Source organism: Physeter macrocephalus, chromosome 9 (assembly GCF_002837175.3).
Source record: "Physeter macrocephalus isolate SW-GA chromosome 9, ASM283717v5, whole genome shotgun sequence".
Classification (NCBI taxonomy): Eukaryota; Metazoa; Chordata; class Mammalia; order Artiodactyla; family Physeteridae; genus Physeter; species Physeter macrocephalus.
In genome coordinates this window covers 86723027-86747989 of record NC_041222.1, presented here as the reverse complement: position 1 = coordinate 86747989, position 24963 = coordinate 86723027, and the positions used below count along the sequence as shown (strand labels likewise).

Genomic DNA, 24963 nt, shown 5'->3' with positions numbered 1-24963 from the left:
GAGGCCCGGCACCTCGCCCAGGCCCCGGGTTGGTCTTAGCAGGGGGCGCCCAAGGAGGAGTGGTTGTTCCCGGGGCAGATGGCCCAGCCAGATGGACGTGCTCCAGGTCCAGTTCGGCAGGAAGCGAGGCCTCCGAGCTTTGGCATCCTCAACAGAACGGGGATGTTTGATGTGTGCACACACCCCTATTTTCTGTCAGCTGAGTAAGTCCGATGGTCAGAAAAGAGATGAGTGCAGCACAGTTATTCACATTTACTCAGGCTTTAAAAACCGTGTGCATCTTACCAAAAAGGGTCCTGAAATGTTAGAAAACCAAGTCCTTTCCTCCGGTTGGCGCTGTTCTAGAACCACATTTGGGGTCCCCTCTATTCCATCCCGACATCCCATCCCCGTGTCCTTTGTTGCTGGACGAGGGTGCCCAGCTTGCGCCCGGTGGCGAATGTGTGCAGCGCTCAGAGGCCTTTCCCTGGCCGGGCACCTGGTGTAACTGCGGCCGATGCTGAGGAAGGCGCCTTGCCCCTGTGCCCAGTCACTCTGGGCCGAGGTACCGTCCTCCACAGGGACAGGTTGGCACGACCCTAGTGGGGGGGTGGAGCTGGTGGCCTCGTGTATGTGGTTTAAGAATGTTCAGAATGCCATGTAGATTTTGCAGTTAATTTTGGTTCCCATGAATGGGGAGGATGGAGCTCCCGGCTAGAGACCCCTCTCTCTGCCTCTGTTCCTGCTTCATTCCTAACCGGCTCCCTAGCAGTGGTCCCAGAGCGGAGGTGCCTCCTGGGGGGGCGGCAGGAGACAGAGCGAGGCTGGGTGGACCGCTGAGCTGGAGTTTTCCACCTGGAAGACGACAGTGTGATGGTGATGTTCCAGCTGCCACTTTTCCGTGTCCCACACGTTCTGAATCATCTGGAAGGTGACACAGGGCTCAGAAAGGGAACGCCCTGTCCGCCGTGGAATTCCATCTGCTGAAAGGACAGGGCCTTTGCGGGCCCTGGGGCCATGAGGCTGGGCTCCGGGCAGGTTGCAGGTTAATAGGACCCGGGTCCGGCCAGCAGTGGCTTGTGAAACGTGGGTGGTCTCTTCTGTGTGTGGCAACTTCAGAGTGAATTCCTGGACTGTGGGGTGTGTGTGGTTACTTCAGATGCCTCACTGTGACTTGGGCTTCGCTTCACACTGGGCATTCTAGCAGAGGTGACTCCCAGGCACCTTCCTGCCATCTGGAGGGATACAGGCATTTGATATTTCCAATATGGCCGTCTCGCTGGACTATGTGCCCTTCTGACCTTCCTGGCGGCTTCCACAGCACGTTGGGGTCAGACGGACAGAGACCCCCTCGGTCCACTGTTGACTAGGTGTGGGCTGGTGTGGTTTGACCACGGTACAGAGGCAGCAGAGTCTCAAAGTGACAGGTTTTGCTGCAAGGTGCTCAGCCGAGTCCAGGGCTGAGGTGGCATTGCTGAAGTCCCCTTGAAGGGATGTGGAAGCTGGCGAGTCAGACTCAAAGGTTTGTGCGAATGGTATGTGCACAGTAGAGAACGGTTGGAAGTCTAAGATCAATACTGAGGTGAAATTGGGCCCAAGATGATGGGACATGGCTGTTCCTTGGTGTCCTGCCAGGGTGAGGCGACCTGGGCCTTCACGGCACTTTTGCCGGAGCGTGTGGATTCCGGGTTTTCCGGTTTTTAATGGGCTTTGCCAAGCTGGGAGGGAAAGGCCACGTCCGGGGAGGGAGGCAGGATTGAAAGGAGAGGGCCTCGTGTTGGCTCCGGCCTTTGCCGACTCGAGCTGGATGATGGCCTGTGGTCGAGCTGGCCTGACTTTGTGCTTCTGCCGTGTATTTTTAAGGGATCACTAGATATGAAGGCAAAGAGAGTGGCGTTTTGTGGTTTGGACTTAAAAAAGAAATCCCCACTTGGGTCTGGGGAGGCTCCCAGGCCCGTCCCTCCCACCTTGGCGGAGAGGAGAGACCTTCTTGTCCTTCTGCAGCCGGGCAGGGTCTGGGGGCCCTGTGCAGGGCAAGAGGAGTCTGGCCCCCTGGTGCAGCCACACGTGCGTCCCGGAGGACACTCGGAGGGGGCCGTGAGCCCCTGGGGGTGCAGGCAGCCCTGAGTGCCGTCCTCCACCAGCCCCAGATTCCAGATGGTTCTTTCTGGGCAGATTCTGTGACGTCTTCACCAAATGGTGAGGAGAAGAAACCACTGTTTCTGACGTGCCAGCCGTGCGGCAGGGACGCCCCTCGTCTCTGCCCTGAGTTCCTGGAGAAGGAGGGGTGGGAGCTGCCGGCTCGAACTGGAGACACGAGGCTTCCCCAGAGAGTGGCTTCTGTCCTGCTCACTGTGACGTACCCGCCCCACCCCCGTGCCATGGACTGGCCTGAGCTGTCAGGTGCTGACAAGGCCTCCGGGTAATGCGAGACCCTGGAGGGAGGGAGGCCCAGCTCTGATCTTGGCTCCAGGCCAGTTGTTGCATTTTCTGAGTCTCTTTCTCTGCAGCAGCAGCACATGAAACCCACCTCCTCAGGGCTCTGCAGGATCGGGCGGTTGCTGGGGAGTGGAAGTTACTGCCGCTCCCAGAGGCAGCAGGGGTCCGCACGGCCGCTGCCCCGTTATCGGTGCCAAGTCTCTTGGCCCGCACCGAGGGCTCCTTCAGGTGTCCAGTGTTTATGGTCAGGCATGTGCACACCCCGGTGTTGCACACGAGGGACGTGAGTGACCTCCTGTCTCATGATACCGTACGTGCCCTGGGCCACTCACAGTGCAAGGGGTGAGTACGGCAAAGCGCGGTAGAAACCGCCGTCATGAGTGACGCTGCTGGAGTCCGGCAGGAGGGCCTGCTTTGCTCTTGTGAACAGGCACTTTCTCACCTTTACCTTTGGTGGGATGTTCATCATTCTTCTTGCTTATAACTTTTCACAGGACCCAGTACGCGAAGCTCGGTCAGGTCCAGGCATCCATTCTGAGGGCAGTTTTCAGGCTGCCCTGGCCCGTGAGCCAAGCGGTAGTGACGACCAGGATTTCGGGGGGTGGGTATGATGGAGATGTACCCAGCAGGGCACAGCCGGGGTGTGTGGAGCAGGAAGGCAGGGTCACCCTGGGAAAAGCAGGCAGCGTGGTGGCACGTCTCCTCATTCTCAGCCCCTAAAATCACACGGCCTCCGGGTGCACAGGGGGCTCCAACCAGGACGTCTGTAGGTGAGTCTGGACCGTGTGCTCTCAAAGCCCTGTAGGAGGGTGGACAGCAGGGGTGGAAGGGGGTGCGGCCTGAGGGGGAGTCCTGGGGTGGTGCTGACACACAGTTTGGGAAGAGAGGGCAGAGGTCGCTCTGGGGCAGCCCAGTCAGGCTCTCAAAGAAAGGGCTTGATCGAGTTTGGAGTCAGGTGGACCCAGAGTTCAGACCTTTTCAGGTTCGTGGAGCAGGGGTGGTAGTAAAAGCTGACGTCGTGGCCGTGCGTTTTAGAAAGAAAAGCTTTAAATCTAGGCAGAATCACAGTTAGAGCTACCACGGGGATTGGTGTTGGCTTGAAAACGCCTGCTTCTCCCCCACAATTGTTTCTGCTGGGATGTGGCTGAGTGTGGCTGTGAGGCTCTGGTGGACCTTCCCCGGCACCGGGGAGTGTCCCCACTGTGCCACAACAGCACAGTGTCGCTTGTGTTGCTGTGTTAACATTGATTCAGTGTGCACTCCTTTAGTATGTATGTGTGCTTCGCAACACCTCATTCGTGCCGCTTCCTCCGCAGAGAGTAGCTGAGGAGGTGGAGGGGCTGAGAGTGTAGCTGGGGAGGTTGGAGGGGCTGGGGGAATAGCTGGGGAGGAGGTGGAAGGGCTGGGGGAGTAGCTGAGGAGGAGGAAGGGCTGGAGGAGTAGCTGGGGAGGAGGTGGAGGGGCTGGGGGAGTAGCTGGGGAGGAGGTGGAGGGGCTGGGGGAGTAGCTGGGGGAGAGCAGGTAGTGACCTGTTGTAGGTCATACAGCTGAGAAGTGGCAGCGCCAGATCTGATCCTGGGCAGGCTGGCCTCAGAGTCCGCGCTTGGCCACACGCTCTGGCCACCACAGTTTGCTGCCTTCCCCTTAGGGGAGAATAAACATGGACTGAAGTAAGGCATCTAATTTGCTTGAAAGAAATATAAAAAATGTTTTAGATGTTGACTCTGTAATATCATAGAAAATATGCCTTTTCAAAATACCTCAACTCATGGAAAACTGAGAAGTGAATCAAATGAATATTTTATGAAAGTTATGTGCGATATTTCCCAGCAGAAGGAAGCAAACCGATGAGCATGATGAAGTAAGTGTGTCCTGGCCCCCACCTATGTCACGGGAGAGCCTTACGATGACCCTCTCACGGTGTCTTCTCTGTGCCACCCGTCCTCAGCAACTAGGGTCTGCATTCTAGAAAGAAGGGCTTCTAGCTCAAGTTTTGCTGGTTGTTAAAATCAGTCTTTAAAGATGAATTTTAAGTGGGAAATTGACAAGGATCTGAACGTCCAACATTATCATTTTTAACTATACAACATTGCATAGTCACAAGTTGGTGCTGGGGAACCCTGGATCATGTGGGATGGGGCCACATGCAGAGACTCATAGGGCACAGTTCATGCTGGGGCCCTCACTTCCTCACCCCGCTCCCCGACTCAGCAGCCCACAGACTGCAGGTCCTTTCTTCTCTCTTGAGTTCCTGGTCTCTGTTCCCCTTGCTGCATGGCTGTGAGCCTGCCTCTCCCACTTCGGGGTCTGCGGCACTCACCTGCACCAAAATGCTTTCCTCTGTGTCTGAGTTTTCTTAGGATATATAGGTCCAACAAAACGTCGGAACCGCTGGAAATGGGTAAAGTCTGTTTGCTGTTCTTGAAAACTTCCATTTTGATGAAATGCGTGTAGTAAATTTCAAAAAGGGAATCATGTTTTAATAGTTATAATAACCTGTTTTTTGAAATTGCCAGAAATGTTTTCTTCTCTGACCTTTTATTTTCTAAGTTTTTTACATTTAATATATTTTACTTTTAATATCAGATTTAAAGTATTTTAATTAGGAAACCACATGCTTAAGATAAGAATTCAAATAGTACTAAAGAATACACATAGTAAAAAACGAAATACACCCCTACTCCAGACCAAAGCCACTCTCTAGTCGCTCCCTGCCAGCAGATCCTTGATTAAGTGCTGATCTAATCAAATAGTTTTGAGTAAATGATGTGCACGTACAAATGGTTACATACCCTGTGTCTACACAAATGAGAACATATTATAACACTGTGGGGAACCTTAATTTTTACTGAACTAAGTATCTTGGACATCCTTTCATCTCAGTGACCACTTTATTTTTTTTAACAGCTGCGTAGTATTCATCCTATAGATGTGCCACAGCTCATACACAAATCAGCTTACACATATGCAGTGTATATACATGTGTGTATACACACAAACATACACATACATATATGTACCCACATGCACATGAACTGATAGACTTCTAGGTGTTTCCAGAGTTTTCCTATCAGCAGCCTCATACTGTACTTGGGCATCTTATACACGTGGGGGTGTGTCCAGCTGAATTCCTGGTGGAGAACTGCTGGGTCAGAGGGTCTGGACATGACATTTTGGCAGGTGTCACCCAGTAGCCCCCAGAGAAGTTGCCCCAGTACATGTGAATGCTACCCCCGGCCCCTCATCACCGTACATTTTAGCCAGCCTGTCTCGTTGCTGCCCTTCTCAGAGGTGGGAAATGGTGTCTTGCACTAATGTGCAAACCCACCCCAGACAGGGCATGTGGGTGGAGTGCTGATTGAATCTCCCCATTTCACACTGCCCAGACACCTCCAGCTTGGACTTCTGGGCTGAAGTGAGGAAGTTCAGCAGATAAGGCCCGAGGCCCCTTCTCCATCCACAACTGCAGAAGCAGGGGCCCTGCTGACCTGTTGTAGGTCATACAGCTGAGAAGTGGCAGCGCCAGATCTGATCCTGGGCAGGCTGGCCTCAGAGTCCGCGCTTGGCCACACGCTCTGGCCACCACAGTTTGCTGCCTTCCCCTTAGGGGAGAATAAACATGGACTGAAGTAAGGCATCTAATTTGCTTGAAAGAAATATAAAAAATGTTTTAGATGTTGACTCTGTAATATCATAGAAAATATGCCTTTTCAAAATACCTCAACTCATGGAAAACTGAGAAGTGAATCAAATGAATATTTTATGAAAGTTATGTGCGATATTTCCCAGCAGAAGGAAGCAAACCGATGAGCATGATGAAGTAAGTGTGTCCTGGCCCCCACCTATGTCACGGGAGAGCCTTACGATGACCCTCTCACGGTGTCTTCTCTGTGCCACCCGTCCTCAGCAACTAGGGTCTGCATTCTAGAAAGAAGGGCTTCTAGCTCAAGTTTTGCTGGTTGTTAAAATCAGTCTTTAAAGATGAATTTTAAGTGGGAAATTGACAAGGATCTGAACGTCCAACATTATCATTTTTAACTATACAACATTGCATAGTCACAAGTTGGTGCTGGGGAACCCTGGATCATGTGGGATGGGGCCACATGCAGAGACTCATAGGGCACAGTTCATGCTGGGGCCCTCACTTCCTCACCCCGCTCCCCGACTCAGCAGCCCACAGACTGCAGGTCCTTTCTTCTCTCTTGAGTTCCTGGTCTCTGTTCCCCTTGCTGCATGGCTGTGAGCCTGCCTCTCCCACTTCGGGGTCTGCGGCACTCACCTGCACCAAAATGCTTTCCTCTGTGTCTGAGTTTTCTTAGGATATATAGGTCCAACAAAACGTCGGAACCGCTGGAAATGGGTAAAGTCTGTTTGCTGTTCTTGAAAACTTCCATTTTGATGAAATGCGTGTAGTAAATTTCAAAAAGGGAATCATGTTTTAATAGTTATAATAACCTGTTTTTTGAAATTGCCAGAAATGTTTTCTTCTCTGACCTTTTATTTTCTAAGTTTTTTACATTTAATATATTTTACTTTTAATATCAGATTTAAAGTATTTTAATTAGGAAACCACATGCTTAAGATAAGAATTCAAATAGTACTAAAGAATACACATAGTAAAAAACGAAATACACCCCTACTCCAGACCAAAGCCACTCTCTAGTCGCTCCCTGCCAGCAGATCCTTGATTAAGTGCTGATCTAATCAAATAGTTTTGAGTAAATGATGTGCACGTACAAATGGTTACATACCCTGTGTCTACACAAATGAGAACATATTATAACACTGTGGGGAACCTTAATTTTTACTGAACTAAGTATCTTGGACATCCTTTCATCTCAGTGACCACTTTATTTTTTTTAACAGCTGCGTAGTATTCATCCTATAGATGTGCCACAGCTCATACACAAATCAGCTTACACATATGCAGTGTATATACATGTGTGTATACACACAAACATACACATACATATATGTACCCACATGCACATGAACTGATAGACTTCTAGGTGTTTCCAGAGTTTTCCTATCAGCAGCCTCATACTGTACTTGGGCATCTTATACACGTGGGGGTGTGTCCAGCTGAATTCCTGGTGGAGAACTGCTGGGTCAGAGGGTCTGGACATGACATTTTGGCAGGTGTCACCCAGTAGCCCCCAGAGAAGTTGCCCCAGTACATGTGAATGCTACCCCCGGCCCCTCATCACCGTACATTTTAGCCAGCCTGTCTCGTTGCTGCCCTTCTCAGAGGTGGGAAATGGTGTCTTGCACTAATGTGCAAACCCACCCCAGACAGGGCATGTGGGTGGAGTGCTGATTGAATCTCCCCATTTCACACTGCCCAGACACCTCCAGCTTGGACTTCTGGGCTGAAGTGAGGAAGTTCAGCAGATAAGGCCCGAGGCCCCTTCTCCATCCACAACTGCAGAAGCAGGGGCCCTGCTCCCAGGAGATTGTGGATGTGACCCCAGGCAGACCCAGGCTCTGAGCTCTGAATTCCCTGTGAGAGGAGGAGGCTGGTAGAGCCTTGGTCATGGGAAATGGGGAATGTGCTTATGCATGGCGAACCCTGATATTTATGTCTCTCAAGGTAGGTAATTAACAAGTTAGGTATAACTGGCTCCGCTTCACAGGTAGGAAGAGTCATAGTTGATAGTTATGCAGTGCTGGGAAGCTGCCAGACACTGTTTTAAGCTCTTCACATAAGTTACTCATGGATCTTTACAGCAACCAAATGAGGTAGGTACCATTATTATGCCCACTTTCTGGATGAGGAGGCAGAGGCACAGAAAGGCCCAGTCACTTCCCCAAGGACACACAGCTGGAAAATGGAGAAGCCAAGCCTGGAACCCAGGTCGTTCTGACCCAACAGAGTCCCATGCCTGGCCCCATACCACTTGTGTCTTCTCCACGCACTAAAGAGAACCCCGGGTTACTGCTGAGGCAAGGGGCCTTCGGAAGGTGAGGTCACTTTGGCAGAATGTAGGCAAGGTGCACGCAAGATGAAGACCCCCTTTACCTGGGCTCTGCACTTTTGGCATAAACGGTCATGAGACAGCTGCCATCGGGGCATGGGCCTTGGGGCTCCCATGCTCTCCTGCAGGATTGGGGGTGTGGTGGGAGGTAAAGGCCAAGCTTCTCCTGTGTGTACCAGAGGGAAACACTTATCTCTCTTCTGATTGATTCCATTCCTTTCTTTTGCAAATGGACTGTACATTATGTGCATTATAAGCAGGTTTGCATAGTCAGAGGAGATGCGTAGTCAGAATGATATGGTTAGTAGTTGCATACAGAGCATGTCTTTTGCATTCTCCAGTATGGTGATAACTAATTATAGCCTGTGGGTTTTTATGTTGGGAAAGGAGAAAAATTGCTGTGGTAAAGGGTGCAGACAGCTGGGGGCCCTCAGGGCCTCACGGTTGACTGAGCCAGAAGCGAGTATTTTCACTCAGGAACCTGGGGGCTAGAAGCTCTTTGATGGAGGGTAGATATGGAGACTTGGCTTGAAGGCAGAAAATGAGGACGCCAGTGTCCAAGTGCATTGTGTGAGGTGATTAAGACACACACACAGGTACCCCAGTCTGCTGTCACTTGTTGCTCAAAACCATGAAATTAGGGTGACTATGATACACGCTTTGTCCAACCACAGAACAAGCAGCTCTGGGCTTTTATTTATTAAAGTGACAAAGACTTATTGAATCTCTAGAAGAGAGAACTTTTCTGGTTTTAAAATTCTTAGTATTCACATTATTTATCTAAACCTCTTATTTATGGGTGACTCACTTTCTTTTTTCCTTAAGAGTTCTCAGCAGTCCCCAGTGGCTGCTGGGCCCCACCTGCCCATGTGCTAGGAAAGCCCCGTGTAAATGGGTAAATACCATAGTTTATTGAGTTTGCCCACCGCCTGTCCATCGGTTGTGTCAGCTGCTCGCCCAGAAGAGCATTTAAACAGAAGACAGTTTCTGTGTCTTGCGTGGATATAACTTTTTCTAGGACACTTACCTGCTTGCTCATCTGAAGATATTTTTGCTTATAAATTGGCCATCAGAAGTACATCACAGTGAGGCCGGGTGAATCCTAACCATTTCTTCTGCCTGTCACTTTGAGGTCTCACCTGCTGACTTGAGTTGTTGGGCACTGAGGGGCCCTGGGTGGCCCTGGAAACTGTGTGCTTGGGTGCACATGGAAGAGTGGGGTACAAACTGGTGTCTGGGCTGCAGGCATGATGGTCCCACTCCCCGGGGTGTGGGGGCACTGTGTGGGAGAGATGGGGCATCAACTGCGTTTCCAAGGAGCATCTCCTACTTCTCAGCTGTCTTCAGAAAAATGGCAATAATTGTATAAACCCTTGAAGCAAGAGAAAAAAATAATTCCAACCACAAAAAAATGCTAGAGCTTGATTCTGAGGTTTAAAAAATATGTTGGATCATTTGCAGTCTTAGAGGCGACAGCATCCATTTAACCAGCCTCTAAACCTTCATTAATCCTACACTGTGACCTCTGGTTTTGCAATTCTGATTCTCTTTGTCTGGTAGTTTGTGATCTTACTGGACTTGGGGATTCCTATTTTGAGGGCTCTATCCTGCACTGGGAAGGGGTAACAAATACAATATAGAAACTTGCTATACCACTGTGGAAATTCTTCTGTTTGGCTTAAAAACAATAATCAAAAACAAAGAAAAAGGGAATTAAATGGGTTTTTTAGGAAATCATTTTCTCGTGAATGTGTTATCTGTATCTCTTTTTCCTTCATCGCCTGGTGCCTTTGGATTTCAATGAAGATGAATTCTAAAGGTTACATATCTGAAGTCAATAACCAGTAGATGATACTTTTTTGATTGATGGACTCTCAGCTGACAGTGACTCTGGCTTGTATTTGAATGGCTTGTTCTGCAGGGAAGTGGTGATGGTCAGTGGTTGGGGACCAGCTCCGGCACCTCGGTGACCAACAGGTGTCACTTCCTTTGTTCCTGGGTGAGCAGTTGCGTGCTCCCTACCTCCTCCTGTTTGCACAAGTGAACAAGTGCCGAGCCATCCTGGGTCAGAGAGTCAGCTGCGGGGCTCCAGAAGTGAAGGCAGGAGTTTGTTCTCAGTGCCTTTCCAGAAGTGATGTTGAGTTTACGTGGACAGTTTAACTGTTTAAATATTCTCATTTCCCATTATTTTCAGAGCCAAGATTTCTGAAGACTCCTCCCTAGAAACAATTGGGAAGTTTCGAGAGGCACAAGATACAGGTAAAATCCCTTTGTTTCTCAGTCTGTCTCGCAGATTAGCAAAGCTGACACCCTGTAGAAGCCTCAGTGGGATCCAGCCGAAGGTTGGTCCTTGGTCCCTGTGCTATCTTAGGGGAAAAGATCTGGACTTGGCTGCTGCCTCTTGGGGCTGGCTTGAGGGAAGCCTATAGGGCAGTAGGGGCACTGCCTGTTTGTTTTTCTTCCCCCACTGCCTTTCTGCCCCCTTTCTGGGCTGCAGGACCCTGCTCGAGGCACTGAAATGCTCCATCTTCTCTTTGGGGGATGGGGGCAGTCATCAGTGATGTCTGGGGTAAAAAGATGGCTGTCCACGTCATCTGCCCTGAAGCTGAGTCATTTTGTGATTATTCTTAATTTTGGTCAATTAATACGTGGTCAACCGTGTATTTCCAGTTTTAGAGGAAAGAGAAATGCCAGTTTAATTTGTAAAAACAAAAGGTAAGCCCCTACCTCCCCTTCATCCTTTTATCCTACTCACGTATTGTGGATTAGCTGGCGGGGTTGGCATTTCTGCTAGCTTCTCCACACACCTGCTGCCAGCGTAGTCTTTGTGTCTGCCATGCGTGGCAGGTACAAGGACTTGTTATGTCAGTTTTGGGGGGGGGGGTTGGTTTTAATGAACACAGCTTCACTTCTAGGGATACTTAGCACTTTCTGTGTTTATTGGCTGGTTATATACATATACATTTTTAATTACCTGCTCTGTTTGGCTAGGGCTCTGTAGTTTATTAGGTCTTTTCTTTCTGTCGTTTATTAGATCACTGCACTTATTAGGAATTCCAGTCCCTGGCATTTATGTTACAAGTGGTTTTTCCTAGTTTTTTTCCCCTAGATCATTTGTCTTTGGATTTTGTCTGCTGAGCACTTTATTTTAAAGAAATATTTTGGAATCTTTGGACATAAGGTAATTGAAAGCAAGGGTGGTTTCTTCTGTTCAGTACTATATTGAGTTGTTAGAGAATTACAGTGTAAAAGTCTAAGAGGGTGGACTCTCCCTTTTGCCTTGTGGTCATAAAAAGCATGAAGTACATGCAGGAAAAGAAGCCACTTCTCATTTTTATGTAATTGCAAAAAGGGCAAAGAAATGGCAAGAATAGACTTGTGTTACTTTTACCCTGTGGTCATAAAAAGCATGCAGGAAAAGAAGCCCCTTCTCATTTCTATGTAAGTGCAAAAGGGCAAAAAAATAAAATGGCGAGAATAGACACCAAGAAATGGGCTGGGTTGTGGAACATTGCATATACCACTGCACAGGTTAATGTGCTGGATGTAATATCTGTTCACTGACTTGAGTCTAGCGTAGAGGAGGCATAAATTTTTAATGTATTAATTTGTTACAAAGCATTATAAACGTTATTCACTATTTTAAAAACAAACATTAAAAAGTGAGTTCCCTGGCCGTTCTCCCTCCCCAGAGATAATCACTGTTAACAGTTGGACGTGTGTCTGTGTCCATGTGTGTCTATATGTGCGCCTGTGTGTCTCTGTGTGTGTGTGTGTGTGTCCATGTGTGTCTGTGTCTGTGCGTGTGTGTGTGTGTGTGTGTGTGTGTGTGTGTGCGCGTATGTGTATGTGGACTGGCACCTCCTCCCTGGACACACGTGGGTCATCTTGGCCTGCTGTTCTGCCCTTGCCTTTCCATGTGGTCAGGGTGCTGTGTGCTTCCTGGTGGTTCCTGCCTAGCTTCTTCAGTGTCCTGCACGTGTCTGTTAACTAGCCCCCCCGGTGGGGGCACATCCCTCCAGGTGCCCTCGTGGGCTGTGCTCGTCCACATGGCTCTGCACACTGGGCTGGTCCATAGGATAGCTGCCCAAGACTCGCTAGGAAGTAGGAGCCATTGGGAAATTCAGAATCGCCCTCAGAAATCCTCCAACCCTTCACCAGCACCCCTAGCAGCAATCTTAAATTTCTCTGTCTCGCGGGGGATAATTAGATATTTTATTTTAATTTACATTTCTTTATTACTGGAATTAAGCACCCGTGGAGTTACTTTGGAAGGTAGGAGAGTTTTATAAGGTAAGGAGAAAATTAAGAATGCAAATAAATTCCAGTTAAGGCAGAACTTTTCAACAGTATCATTTATCTAAGTTTGCTCTCCGTACAGGTCAAACTGGGGACTGAAGCACCAGTTTTAGCGGCATTTAAAATATCTCCTGGTGCACACGGTGTCCTCCAGCCCTTGGGAAACAAGCCTGGGGGCACATCTGGAGCTGAGCTCCCTATGACGCCAGCAGCCCCTGGACAGCAGACATTCCTCCCTGGGGGTGGGCCAACAGGAAGAATCAGGCCAGGGGAGGAAGGTTATTTTATATTCCCTGGTGCTAAGCTGTCCGGGCTCAGAGACACACGCACACGCTATGCGAGGGTGCCACACGCCCTCCAAAGAGACAGTGTGACTGTGAAGGGTAGAATGATGTCGCACAGGTGGTGTGATCCCTCCCTCCTCTGGCCTTTGTGTTTCAGGGTCCCCGCTGCCCTGCACCTGCCCTGCGTATGCCCTTCTCAGCATCATCGCTGCTGATCGATTGCTGATTAATTGGTTGGTATGTACATCTGTCACCCTGCCGCCCTTTTTCTCCTTCCTGGCTTCCATCGGCACATTTGTGACACACACGTGCCTGGGTTTAGGTGGGAGAACGAGGGTTAAGGTGTGTCTGGACGTCCTGACCAGCTTGTTTGCCCCTGTGGGGCGGCTGGAGGGGAAAGCCGGTGTCCTGGATGCTTTTCCATTGGGGAAGCGGGGGGTGTCCAGCTGGACTCAGCTCTAAGGCTGAGCCTGGCTCCTGGGATCCATTCTAAGTTCTGGGGAAACTGAAGTTGAAACAAAAAACTGTTTGTTGTGTGTGTGACACAGAGAGCTTCTGAAACCGGTTCCTGATTCCTGAGGCGGCAGGGCCATTTGGCAAGGTGGTGACATCAGCACCACAGCCAGGGGTGGGAGAGGAGAGCACTGAGGGTGGGGAGGGGAGTGGGGGGTAGCACAGCCTGGGGCTGGGGCTGGGGGATTGGGTAGGGAGAGGAGCTGAGGGTGGGGTGCAGCCTGGGGGCGGGGCTGGTGACTGGGGTAGGGTAGGGGAGCCTAGGGTGGGGGACAGCCTGGGGATGGGGACACTGGGCCCGGCACCAGCCCTGGCAGGGCATGGTCTTAGGGTGGCTCTTGTGTTCTCTGTTCCTGGGTGGGAGGGGAAGGTATATTTAGCTGTGTGTTTTCCACTGTCCTGGCCACAGGGCCTAGAGGGTAAGTGGGGCTTCACCTGCCCTGTCTGGGCAAACCCCATAGACAAGAAGTGTCAACAGGCTCCCCCAGTAGTTGTCCACAGCTGTCACCTGAGCTCCCCTTTCATGGGTTTTCAGGGGATGCCAGTGGGGACACTTTGAACGTTGGTTTAGCATACTGTTATTGATGCCAGCATTGACGCCTTACATGGGGTAGTGAGTGGTGTCCCCTCTGTGACCCTACAGACAGCTGGTCCCAGAAAGGGAAGCCAAGGTGTGGGTAGGCGTGACAGACCCCAGACTATAGCCTCGGCCCATGGTTCCTGCCTTAAATGACCCTAGCCTTTCGTCACCGGTCACATCTAGGAATGCAGTGCTAGATCGGGATTTCTGTGCCGCCACAGAGAGCACACACACTGCATAGGCATGCACATACACACATGCACACACACACACAGGCACACATGAACAGACACAGATGCACATGCACACACCTACTCATATGCACACACCTACAGGTGTGTGCATGCATGAATGAACACGCATATACATAGATACATGTATACAAACAACACACACGTGTACGCATACATACATGAATGCACACATATACAGGTCACACAGAGATGCATACGTGCACGCATATACTCCGATATACACTTAAAGGTGCACACATATACGTGTATATGTGCACAGGTACACAATACACATATGCACACACACAAGCGTACGTACACAGATGTGTGTATGGTTTCATGAAATAGCCCTTACCCTATTTTCTCTTCCCCAACCCCCTGACTTGATTCAGGGTCGCTCGGGTGGAAAGCTGCCGCGTGACAGGCACTGACAGGCCCCTGAGTGCCGGGTTCAGAGACCCTTCTGGGTTCCATTCTCCTGACATTTAAAGTGGGGTCATGCACTCCTCCTGAACCAGCACAATTACGTGTAGGTAATGGGTGTGACATTGTATGACCCTGTCTTTCTAATGGGCTCCTGTCTCACTGTGACACTTTCACATGGGGGAGGCCAAATGCACACTCCTGACACTTGGCTCCCAGCAGAAGTGCCCACGAAAGCCAGAGGGTGGGCGCTTTGTCCAGTTGTTTCCATTTGAACATTTAAGGCTTCGATTCTTAACGTGACAGCGATCGCCGAGCCAGTGTTCCCGGTTCAGTGCACTGTGGCTGTGTGTCTGTGTGAGTGTGCTGTGTGCTTTGCTTAGCACTTTTAAATTATACAGAACAATGCATGCTTATTGAAAAAGGACAAACATCAAACCCTTCCAATGTCATAAAGCAAAACATCTATCCCCCACACCCCTTCCCCAGAGAGGAGTCGACTGTGTGTGGCATGGACCCTCCTGACCTTTGGCTATTTGTGTGGATTTTTTTAAAGACCGTTTGGGGACGAGACGCAGGGTCTGATTGAGGCCATCGGGAATCTGGCGCCTGCTGATGAGGTAAAGACAGTTGAGAGCTGGATGAAGCCCATGCTGGGAAGCTTCTGCGGAAAGAACTCGTGCCCGTCCCGTCCTCGGGCTGCTGTGGGCAGGACAGGCCTGGGAATGGCTGGGAGGGAGTGGCCGCCTGGCTAGTTCAACACCCGCCCTGCTCCTTAACAACAGTGTCTGGGTTGGTACAGGCTCAAGGCGATTAAGAAGAATGTTTTCCCCTCTCACCTAAACCAATGTGAGCAGCCCGTGTGAAGAGCGGCCGTTCCTGCAGGTCCCGGAAGGAGAGAGACTGGCCCTTCCACCCGCCTCTGCTGAAACTCACTGGGCCTGTTTGTTAGGGTAGCTCAGCCTTTCCTGGAGCTGTGAATCCATTCTAAATTTCTGTTCATTCTGGCTATGATGTGTGCGAAACTTTCTGCCACTGGGGCCTCACCTTGGTTCTCTCCAGCTCTGGCCTTAGTCTTCTAACTGGGATGTTTGTATTTCCTCTGGTTCTGCCGGCCCTAGAAGGGACCACATCTTTGAGCATTTTCAAGCCCCTACTCATGCTATGAAGAAAATAAAGCAGGAGGAGGATGGAGGTGGCCTTGGGGCCAGGGTGCACGTGGGAAGGAGCCAGCTACCAGGAACTCCTGTGTGGGGGCGTCGCAGAATGTTCTGGAGGAAGGAGCGACAAATGCAGAGACTGGGGTTGGGGTGTGATCTGTGGCGAGTGAAGGGACAGGAGGCCAGGTCCCCTTGCTGGGCGCTGTCGAAGCTTCATTTTACACTAACTCCCGTTCTGCTGCTCAGGGCACTTCTGCCGCTTGGTGAATAATCCTATTTCTGCAAAAATGTATGAACCCTAGTGTGGCTGCATAAGCACATCTTGCTCTGCCTGGTTCTTGGGACGGCTGCCTTCAGGGGGCCATGTGCCCTGCTTCTCCACCCACTGAACTGCTGTCTTCCAGGCTACAAAGAATCAAAGCATTGATTTCTTTTAAAAATTTAATTAGCTTTTATCAGAGCAATTAATGCACATGATTTTAACTTGAAATAATTACAGCTTATGAGAGAAAACAGGAGCTCCGGTCTTGTCGCTTTGTCCCTGAGACAGTGAGCTGTGACTGTTTTAGCCATTTTGGGTAATATTCCTTCAAAGTGCTTGTACAGATATTTCCTGCATTTGCTGTTTTAGATCCTGCATTACCATGGAAGGTGAGGATTGGGGTTCTCTGATGTCCTCCTTCACTCACTCGTCCCCCACCCTCCCAGTGACGTTGCTCCACAGTTTTTGTTATTGGTGCCACGTCAGTATTGCTCAAAGCTGGGCCATAATAGGTACGCTTTGATCACATTTCCTTTCAAGTTTCACTTTTGCTTTCTCTGGGGTTAGTAACTGCTTCATTTTGAGTGTGTGTGCTTCATTTTTTATCTATGAATGTGTTACTAACTCATCCTCAGGCTCTGCCAGACCCATAACCCTCATATTTCAGTGCACAAACCCACGGTAACTATGCATGATCTCTCCTGCACCCTCTCGGCCTCTGTCTCCTGCTCCCTGCACCCCTTCTCCATGGAGCACACCCTGTCTCTTGTCCCCCAGCTCTTCTTCCTTCTCAGGAAGACCAGGGAAATAGCTCCCTTGTTTTGGTGGCGTGAGTCCTTCAGTAGCTTTCTGAGAAAGGATGTAAGGGAGGTAAAAGTTCTAAGGATGGGGCTTCCCTGGTGGCGCCCGTGAGCCATGGCCGCTGAGCCTGCGCGTCCGGAACCTGTGCTCTGCAACGGGAGGGGCCGCAACAGTGAGAGGCCGGCGTACCGCAAAAAAAAAAAAAAAAAAATTTCTAAGAACTTTCATGCTTGGGACATGTTTCTGTGCTACAGTCAGGTGATTGATAATTGGGTTTGATTTGAGAGTCTGCATGAGCAGTCCTCCTTCTTTGAGACTTCAAAGGCATTGTGCTGCCTCCTAGCTGTTGGCGTGGCTCTTGAGAGGTCATTGTCTGGAGCCCGTTTTCTCTCTGAAAGCTTTCAGAATCTCCCCCTTTGCCTCCCAGGGCTCTACTGCAGTGTTTCTTCATTCATTGCACTGCTGGGCTCTTCCATTCTATAAGCGTGTGGGTTTTTTATTCTGGACATTTTCTTGTTATTATTTCTCTGGTAACTTCTTGTATTCTCACTCTCTTCTGGAACTCCTGTCAGTTAGACATGGGTCTCCTGAATCCATCTTCTAGCTTTCTTCTCTTTTCTCTCCCTGTGTTTATCTCTGTCACATTGTTCAACTATTAGGAAACCTCCTCAATTTTATCTTCCAGTCCTTCAGCTGAACATTTTGTTGCCTTAATCAAGATTTTAATTTCTAAGGTCGCTTTCATTTTCTCAGGTTTCTTTGTGACTTCTCCTCTCACAGGCTCCGGTTTCAGCTCTGTTTGTCCACAACGGCAATTAATTACTAGCAGTGGTGTGCTAGTGAACGCAGCCATTATCAAACACTAAATTATGTGGACTTAAATAAATTGTATTAAAAATACAAGTGGAGGTAAACATACTCAAAACCCACTGCTTCCTGTGCATTTTACTATTTCCTGTACTATTACCTCCTCTTGAGGCCACATGCCTGTTGTATCTGTGTGGTGGAATTACCGTGCACTGGTGTGCTACCGTGCATCTCGTCCTATCTCTGTGTTCAGTGACATCTTGTTGGAAGCTTGAAAGCAGCATTTACACCCCAGGGATCGGCATACACTACAAAGAAGGGCACCCTGCCCCCTTGGAGAGCCAGTTGTTAAGGTTTGCCAGTACACCACTACTTATGCTCATCTGTTTTCTTTCTAGTTTGCCAGGTTTGTAAACATCCGCATGGGCTATCACCCTCTCCCCATTTTTATCCGTATGGGTTTATGTCCTTTTAGGGTGTCAGAATTTTACTGGGTATGAGGAGGGAGTTGAGATAAATCTCTGTGTTCTGGGCACCAGTTTCCAAAGAGGGCTTCTCCCATCTCCCACATCTGGGTTCTAAGCCTGGTTGCAGTGCATGTCATGGGATGTCCCAGAGGAGTGACTTCTATCAGCGACCAAAGTAGGAATTTGTTCTTGCCGTTGGATCCTTGCAAACCGTTTCCCTCCAACAGAGACTGGGCTCCATGCTGATGTTTGAGGGGAAATGAAACATCCCAGTGGGCCTCACATCTGTGCCCCGCAGCCAGAAGGGCACCCCAGGCTGTGGGCACACTGGGGACAGGGCCTCACACATGCTCCTTTTGTGCTCAGGAAAGACCTCTCTGAGCTGGTGTATTGTGGGTTTTTTTTACATAAACTTTCTATTTGAGAGCAGTTTTAGAGTCATAGTGACATTGAGGAGAAAGTACATAGAGTTTCCACATGTCTTGTCCCCTCCTCCACATCAACGTCTCACTCCAGAGTGGTAGAAATCCTCTGAGCTCTGCCTGTTCACCCCTCACTCCGCTCTGACCCTGGCGGCCACTGAGCTTCTCCTTGCCCTGATTTGGAGCATTCCTAGAAACCTTACCTGTTTGGGAGCTCGGAGCAGAGAAGCTTTGGGGAGGCACTGCCAGTCACTGATCAATCATACAGAGAGAAAGTCTTCTCTGGTAAATTAATGAGACTGTGCCGTGGGATTTACACACGTGATCTCTGGTACAGACACATTTGGAAATGTTCTGAATTGCTTTGCCAAGCAGTGGGAAGACAGCCTTGCAGATGGGCCAGGCTCCGCATGTCCAGAAATGGCTGGGACAGAAAGGTGGAGGGAACATGAAACAGGAGAGGCTGGATAGAAGGTCAACCAAGGTTGTGCGCTCGGGTTTAATCTGAGTGAGAAATGTTCCACGTAGGGAAATGATGTGCTCTGATTTACATTAAAAACATTATTCTGTCTGCTGCTGCTGTTTGGTAAGTGTGTTACAGGGAGATTGTATCTGTTTGGAATTGTATCTGACTGCTGGTAACAAAGATCTGAAAAAACAGTAATTTAAAGAGATTAATAGTTTATTATCAAGTCTAGAGGTAGGCAGAAGAAAGCAGGTGTAAAGTCTCCAGTATGTTGTGAGGGTCCCCAGTTCTTCTGGATTTCCACTTGGCTGTTCTCAGAATGAGACTCTTACCTTCATGTTTACAAGGTGGCTGGCAGAGCTCCAGCCATCAAATTTGAGTTCCAGGCAGCAAAAGGAGGAAAGGCTGAAGACAAAAAAAAAAAAAAAAAAAAGCCAACACTAGCTGAGTCAGCCTCCTTTAGAGAGCTTTCCTGGAATTCCTACCTAATAACTTCTGTCCACAGTTCTTTGGCCACTAGCTGAGTCAGCCTCCTTTAGAGGGCTTTCCTGGAATTCCTACCTAATAACTTCTGTCCACAGTTCTTTGGCCAGAACTGCCGCCAGGGAAGCTGGGAGACATGGTTAGCTGGCCACACTGCCATCCTAGGTAAAATCAAGATTCTGTTAGTGAGAATGAAGGGATGTGGATGCTGGGACAGGAAGCTAGCAATCTCTACCCCAGGCGGCAAGAACGGAAGCAGGGTAAAGGGGTCGGAGGCTGTGGAGAGGTCAGGATGGGGGGTGGGGTGGGGTGGGCACGGCTTCGATTAGACTGGTAGTGGGGGAAATGGACCCGGGAACGAGCTAGGCGGGTGTCTGGTGCACCCCGAGCCAGTAGCATCATCCACGCGAAGAGCCCTCGCCAGGACCTGGGCGTCCTGCGGCTGTGTAGGATTGCTGCGGTGTATTCAGTGTTCACTGGACACTCTGGGGTTGCTTGCTGAGCGGGTCACATCGGGAACACCTCGCCTGGCCTGGGCTTCTGGAGCCACCTTGTACCTCACTTCCCTGCTAAGGGCAGGAGAGCAGAGTCCCCACCAGGGCCCTGTGCCCCAGGGTGACTGTGCCCCACACGGTGGGTGCCTCTAAGAGCTGGCTCCGCAGAGGGTGAGCACTCAGGGCTACCCCATGAGGCAGCTCTCTCTCTTCTTCCCCTCCCGGCCTCCTCGGCCTCCTGGTGCATCCGGTGTTGTGTTTAGCACGGATCGTGCCTTTGCCACTGGGTGTCTGGGCTGGCCGTCCCCCTGGGCCCCCAGCGCAGGGCTTGGCCTGCAGCCCAGTACCCATCCTGTAAATAGTTATGTTGGCAAACGGCCATGCTCATCCATTCACACGTCATCTGCGGTTGCTTTTGAGCTACGATGCTGGGCTCGAGTAGCTGGGACAGAGGCTCTAGGAATCAAAAAGCTGAAAATAATGCCCATCCGGCCCTTTGTCGAAAAGAGGTGCCAGTCTCCACCCAGGATGGGCCAGTCCCTGGAGGAGAAGATGGACTCAGCGTGCTCCCTGACTTCACGGGCCAATAGGCGTGTTGGGATGGAGAACAGATCCTGGGTGGAGGGGGAACCCCACCAGGCAGCCTTCGGGCTGGGAGGGGGAGGTGCAGAGTGGGTGCCTGAGCAGGGAAGGGGGGCGGGCAGATGAGGCTTGGCCCCTGGTGTCTGGCCCTTGCCCAGCATCTCCCCAGTGGCAAGTGCTCACCTTGAAAGTCCCCCATGAGTCCTTCCTTTGTGAAGTGGAGCAGGGGTGGTAGTGGCCCATACGTACACATACGAAGTAAATAAAATAAAAATAAAAAAACCCCAGAGTACTGTGGAGGGTGAGCCGTGCTCCCTGCTAGGCTTTGGGGGCCAGAGAAGGACACCAGGGTGTGAGAGGTGACTTCCCAGGCAGGGTAGGAAGGAGCGGGGAGAGCTCCCTGGAGGCAGTGACTTAACCAGGTAAACAGGAAGCCAGACCTTCTCCCCAAACCCTCTTGGGAGGTTTGGTTTGGCCTGATGTGTCAGAGAGCAGCAGGGCAGGTGGCTGGACAGGTGCTGCCCTGTGGCAAATTGTGGGGTCCCCAGGGAGACGGAGCCGGGAGAAGACGGCTGGAGAGGGAGTAAGGGAGCTGGCTGCCCCTCAGGTGTCCTGAGGGTTGGTGGTCAGGATGCTGACAGTGATGGTGGGTGCTGGGGAAGGTTCTAGAGAGGGAGGGCCGGGCGTGTCAGTAGGACTGGTAGACCTGGAGGGGGGCTTGGCTTGGTGGGAGTGGAAGGAAGAGGAGGAGGTGAGGATGGCTGACTCCCAGGGCCTCTGGGGGAGGGGAGGGGGGTGTCGGGGAGGCAGCTGCTTCACCATTTTTCAGGAGAGGGTACTCAGCTGAGGAGCAGGTTGCACGTCCGTGGATTCCGTGTGGGCCCCGCAGGGCAGCACATCTGCAAAGTGCAGTGGTTCTGCTGTAGCTTAATTGTGTTCCCCAGACGTGGTTGGCAAGTGTCCTGCCTCTGTTCAGGCCGACATTTTGGTTTAACCTCTCCCTGAGAAGGCGGGAACAAGTCCATCTCACAGGCTCACTGGGATCCTGGTGGGGCCTTGGGTCAGGGGCAAACCCTTATTGCCCCAATTCACTGAGGTGGAGCAGGGCTGCCCTGCAGCTCCCCGCAGGGACCCTTGCAGATGGTGCACGGGGCTGAGCAGGCGGGAGGCCGGGACTCCAGGCGGTCGTGGAGCAGGGTCAGAGCGTGGGTGCCAGGAGAGCTGAGGACCCCCAGCCCCACAGTTTCTCTGTTCAGCACAGGCCTGTTCTTTCCATGAGGTGTCTCGGTGACAGATCAGAGCCCATGACCGGTTTCCATGACGTGCAGACTTTTACGGTGAGGCTGGAGGAGCGAGGCCATCGGGGTGGCCCTGTCCCCTGCGGGAGGTCGGCTACTCCTGCACGACCAGGACGTGTGTGCATGCATGTGTGTGTGTCTGTAGGCATGCATAGCTGTATGAGTGCATACGTGTGTGCTTGCACATACGCGTGTGTGTGTGTGTCTGTGTGTGTCTGTGTGTGTACTCTCACATTTCAGCCTCCGCTCAGCTCTCCAGTCTTTAGTTCTGGCTGTCGTCCTCGATGAGTATTACAGGAATTGGGAAGCCAGAGTCTCCGAGGGAAACTGAAACCCCGATTCCGTTCCCTACCTTCCCATCGCATTACCAGCTGGACACAGTGCCCGCACAGGGAGGAAGCTGTGCAGCCAGGCAGGCATCTGTCTCCCTGGTCCGGGTCCCTGTGTCCTGCGTTCCGGGCCCACCTGAGGACCAGGAAGCCCCGACTCCTGTAACTCTGGTGTCTGTGTGGGGCTGTCCCCACGGGAAGCCCTCTCTGTCCCCCCCACTCTCTTGTGCTCAGACAGAGTCCGTGGCTGGGGATGTGGTGAGAGCAGAGCCGTGGGGGGATATTGAGCAAACAGAAAGCAGGCGTTATTACGACACATCCTGACGCGTAACCCTTCCTTTTCACTTTCTTCCAGGATTCCTTCAGAGGGCCGTAGAGAAGCACGCTGTTTAAGAGCCAGGTGGCCTTTGACATTTGCAGTGGCGAGAGCAGCTCGACCTCACCCAGAGTGCTGAGAAATGCGGGGCCTCAGGGCTCGCGCCGCCCACCAGCTCCAGGCTGTGCTGCAGGTCGTGGCCCTGCAGCTCTGAGCAACGACCGACCACCCTGACACCCACCGTGGGCTCGCCTGCCCGCGGGCATCTGCTGCCGACGTCCCCACTGCGGCCCCAGCCGAAGAGGATGTGCGCCCCCGTCGGGGGGCTGCTCACCACCCTCGCCGTGGTGTTTGGGACAGCGGTGGCGTTTGCACCCATACCTAGGATCACCTGGGAGCACAGAGGTGAGGGCAGAACCGTGTCAGGCGCCGGTGGCATCTGAAGGGAATGGCCACCCTGCTCCCTGCTCGTGGTGTTGAGATGCACGGGTGCCCTTTGCTCTGCTGGGTCTGTCTGTCCTCCTGGCACTTGCGTGTGGGCAGACGGCCGGCACCGCCGCTTCTGCGGAGATGGTCCGATAACCGGAAACGCTCGCAGGTCTTGTTCTTGGCCTGCTGATTTGGCTTCTAAATTGGGGGGGGGGGGGGGGCGGCCCTGGAAGGAAGTTTATCTTCCTTGTGCCTGATGACGTTTGGTGCACACTGTCTGGGCGCACAAACCACACCGAGTAGTATCAATATTTTGAGGATATTTAATTATGTGTAGCTGAGCTTCAGGCCAATTGTTTTCATTTGCTATTTATTAGTTTCTCTATTGTTTATTTCCTCTTTTGGGAGCTGTGTCTTAGAAACCCTCCGCTCCAGTCTTTCAGGCTCAGTGGTCCTGAGCGAGGTGTGCCTGCAGGGCTTGAGCTGTCTTGTGCAGAATTCCAGGCAGTGTGTGTGCTGGGAGAGCCTCTATCCTGTGTGCATCTTTCTTCAACAATGGAAAATTAGAAGAGCAGAAGTGTGAACACCTAACCCTTCAATAAAATCAGAGCTTGGTGATAGATGGAAAGCCAGGTTTAAAATTGACTCTGGGATGGTCAAAGAGAAGAAATAGCTCCTTAAGAAAGAGAGTCAATAGATTTCTATTACTCCTAAAGAGCTCATCCTTAAATTCCTCATATTCCTAAATAGCTGTTGATGCAATTACCAAATAAGTGAAAAAGCCATTTGTTTCTCTGCTTTTTAAGTTTGTGGTGGTTATCCTTGGAAAATGCTTGGGTTAAGGGGTGTAATCGCTGAAATAGATTTTTTTAAAGGCTTTGAAGTAAATGATTTTTTTTCTGAATAAGTAAATCCTAAATAGTTACATTCTTTATAAGCCTCATCTGTGGATGATTAAATACCCATAGACAAGAGTTTGATGGGAGGGAGAGGGAACCACAGTGGTCATCAGTTTAAAGTGTCTGGCCTGCAGTCTCCTGGGAGGTCACAAGGTTACACTGCGAAGAGGTCATGCTGCCTGAAGGTCATGTTCCTAGGAGGTCACGCTGCCGGGTTTGGAACTCAGCTGGGCTGGAGGAAGCAGGAAGGGTAGTCAGGCCACAGCACTGGTAGAGCACAGTGGCTCTGGGGCCTCACACTTGGTGGCGGCCTCCACCCAAAGGTGCCTGAGTTCTGGCCTCAGCTGGGGCCTGTCCACTGTGGCAGCAGACCCACGCGTGGCCCTAGCGAGACAGCCACGCACTAAAAGGAGACCAGATGCTCAGGGTGTGTCCAAGCTCAGAAATACCTAATACGTTGTCCCCCCACCCCGCCCTCCCCAGAGGTGCAGCTGGTGCAGTTTCACGAGCCGGGCATCTTCAACTACTCGGCCTTGCTGCTGAGTGAGGACAAGGACACCCTGTACGTGGGCGCCCGGGAAGCCGTGTTTGCCTTGAACGCACACAATATCTCCAAGAAGCAACATGAGGTATGGTGTGGGCTCCCCGCTCCCCTGCTGTATGGGCCACACACCCTTTCCAGTGTTTTCTCCTCAGATCCACACACCGGCCTCCTCCTGGGGTGTCGGGCCCTCTCTTGGCTGTGGAGCCTGCTTACCCCGGTGGCCAGCCCCACGGACGTCCTGTGCGTCTAGCGAGCAGCCTTCCTGTCCACCAGGGCTGAGGGCCCTGTCATCCTGAAGCTTCTTTCCCGCCCTGTGTCCACGAAGCCCCATCTCAGGGTGTCCCCTGGCGGCCTCCGTCCTCCCCAGGCTGGCAGTTCACCCAGGGATCCCCCACTTTTTTTTTTTTTTTTTGTGGTATGCGGGCCTCCCTCTGTTGTGGCCTCTCCCGTTGCGGAGCACAGGCTCCGGACGCGCAGGC

The 24963-nt window shown here is 51.3% G+C and overlaps 1 protein-coding gene across 3 annotated transcripts in view; it reads left to right on the top strand.

Moving 5' to 3' along the window:
* SEMA4D (semaphorin 4D) overlaps positions 1-24963 on the top strand; it is a 69645-nt gene that overhangs the window by 21185 nt on the left and 23497 nt on the right. For 2 of the 3 annotated variants that reach the window (XM_055087302.1, XM_055087301.1), the window contains exons 2-5: positions 10588-10652; positions 13134-13213; positions 22652-23017; positions 24424-24569. In XM_055087302.1, coding sequence (XP_054943277.1) covers positions 22918-23017; positions 24424-24569 — 246 coding nt within the window. In that variant the 5' untranslated portion in view covers positions 10588-10652; positions 13134-13213; positions 22652-22917. The remainder of the gene's footprint in view (positions 1-10587; positions 10653-13133; positions 13214-22651; positions 23018-24423; positions 24570-24963) is intronic. The other variant, XM_055087303.1, reaches the window with a different exon arrangement.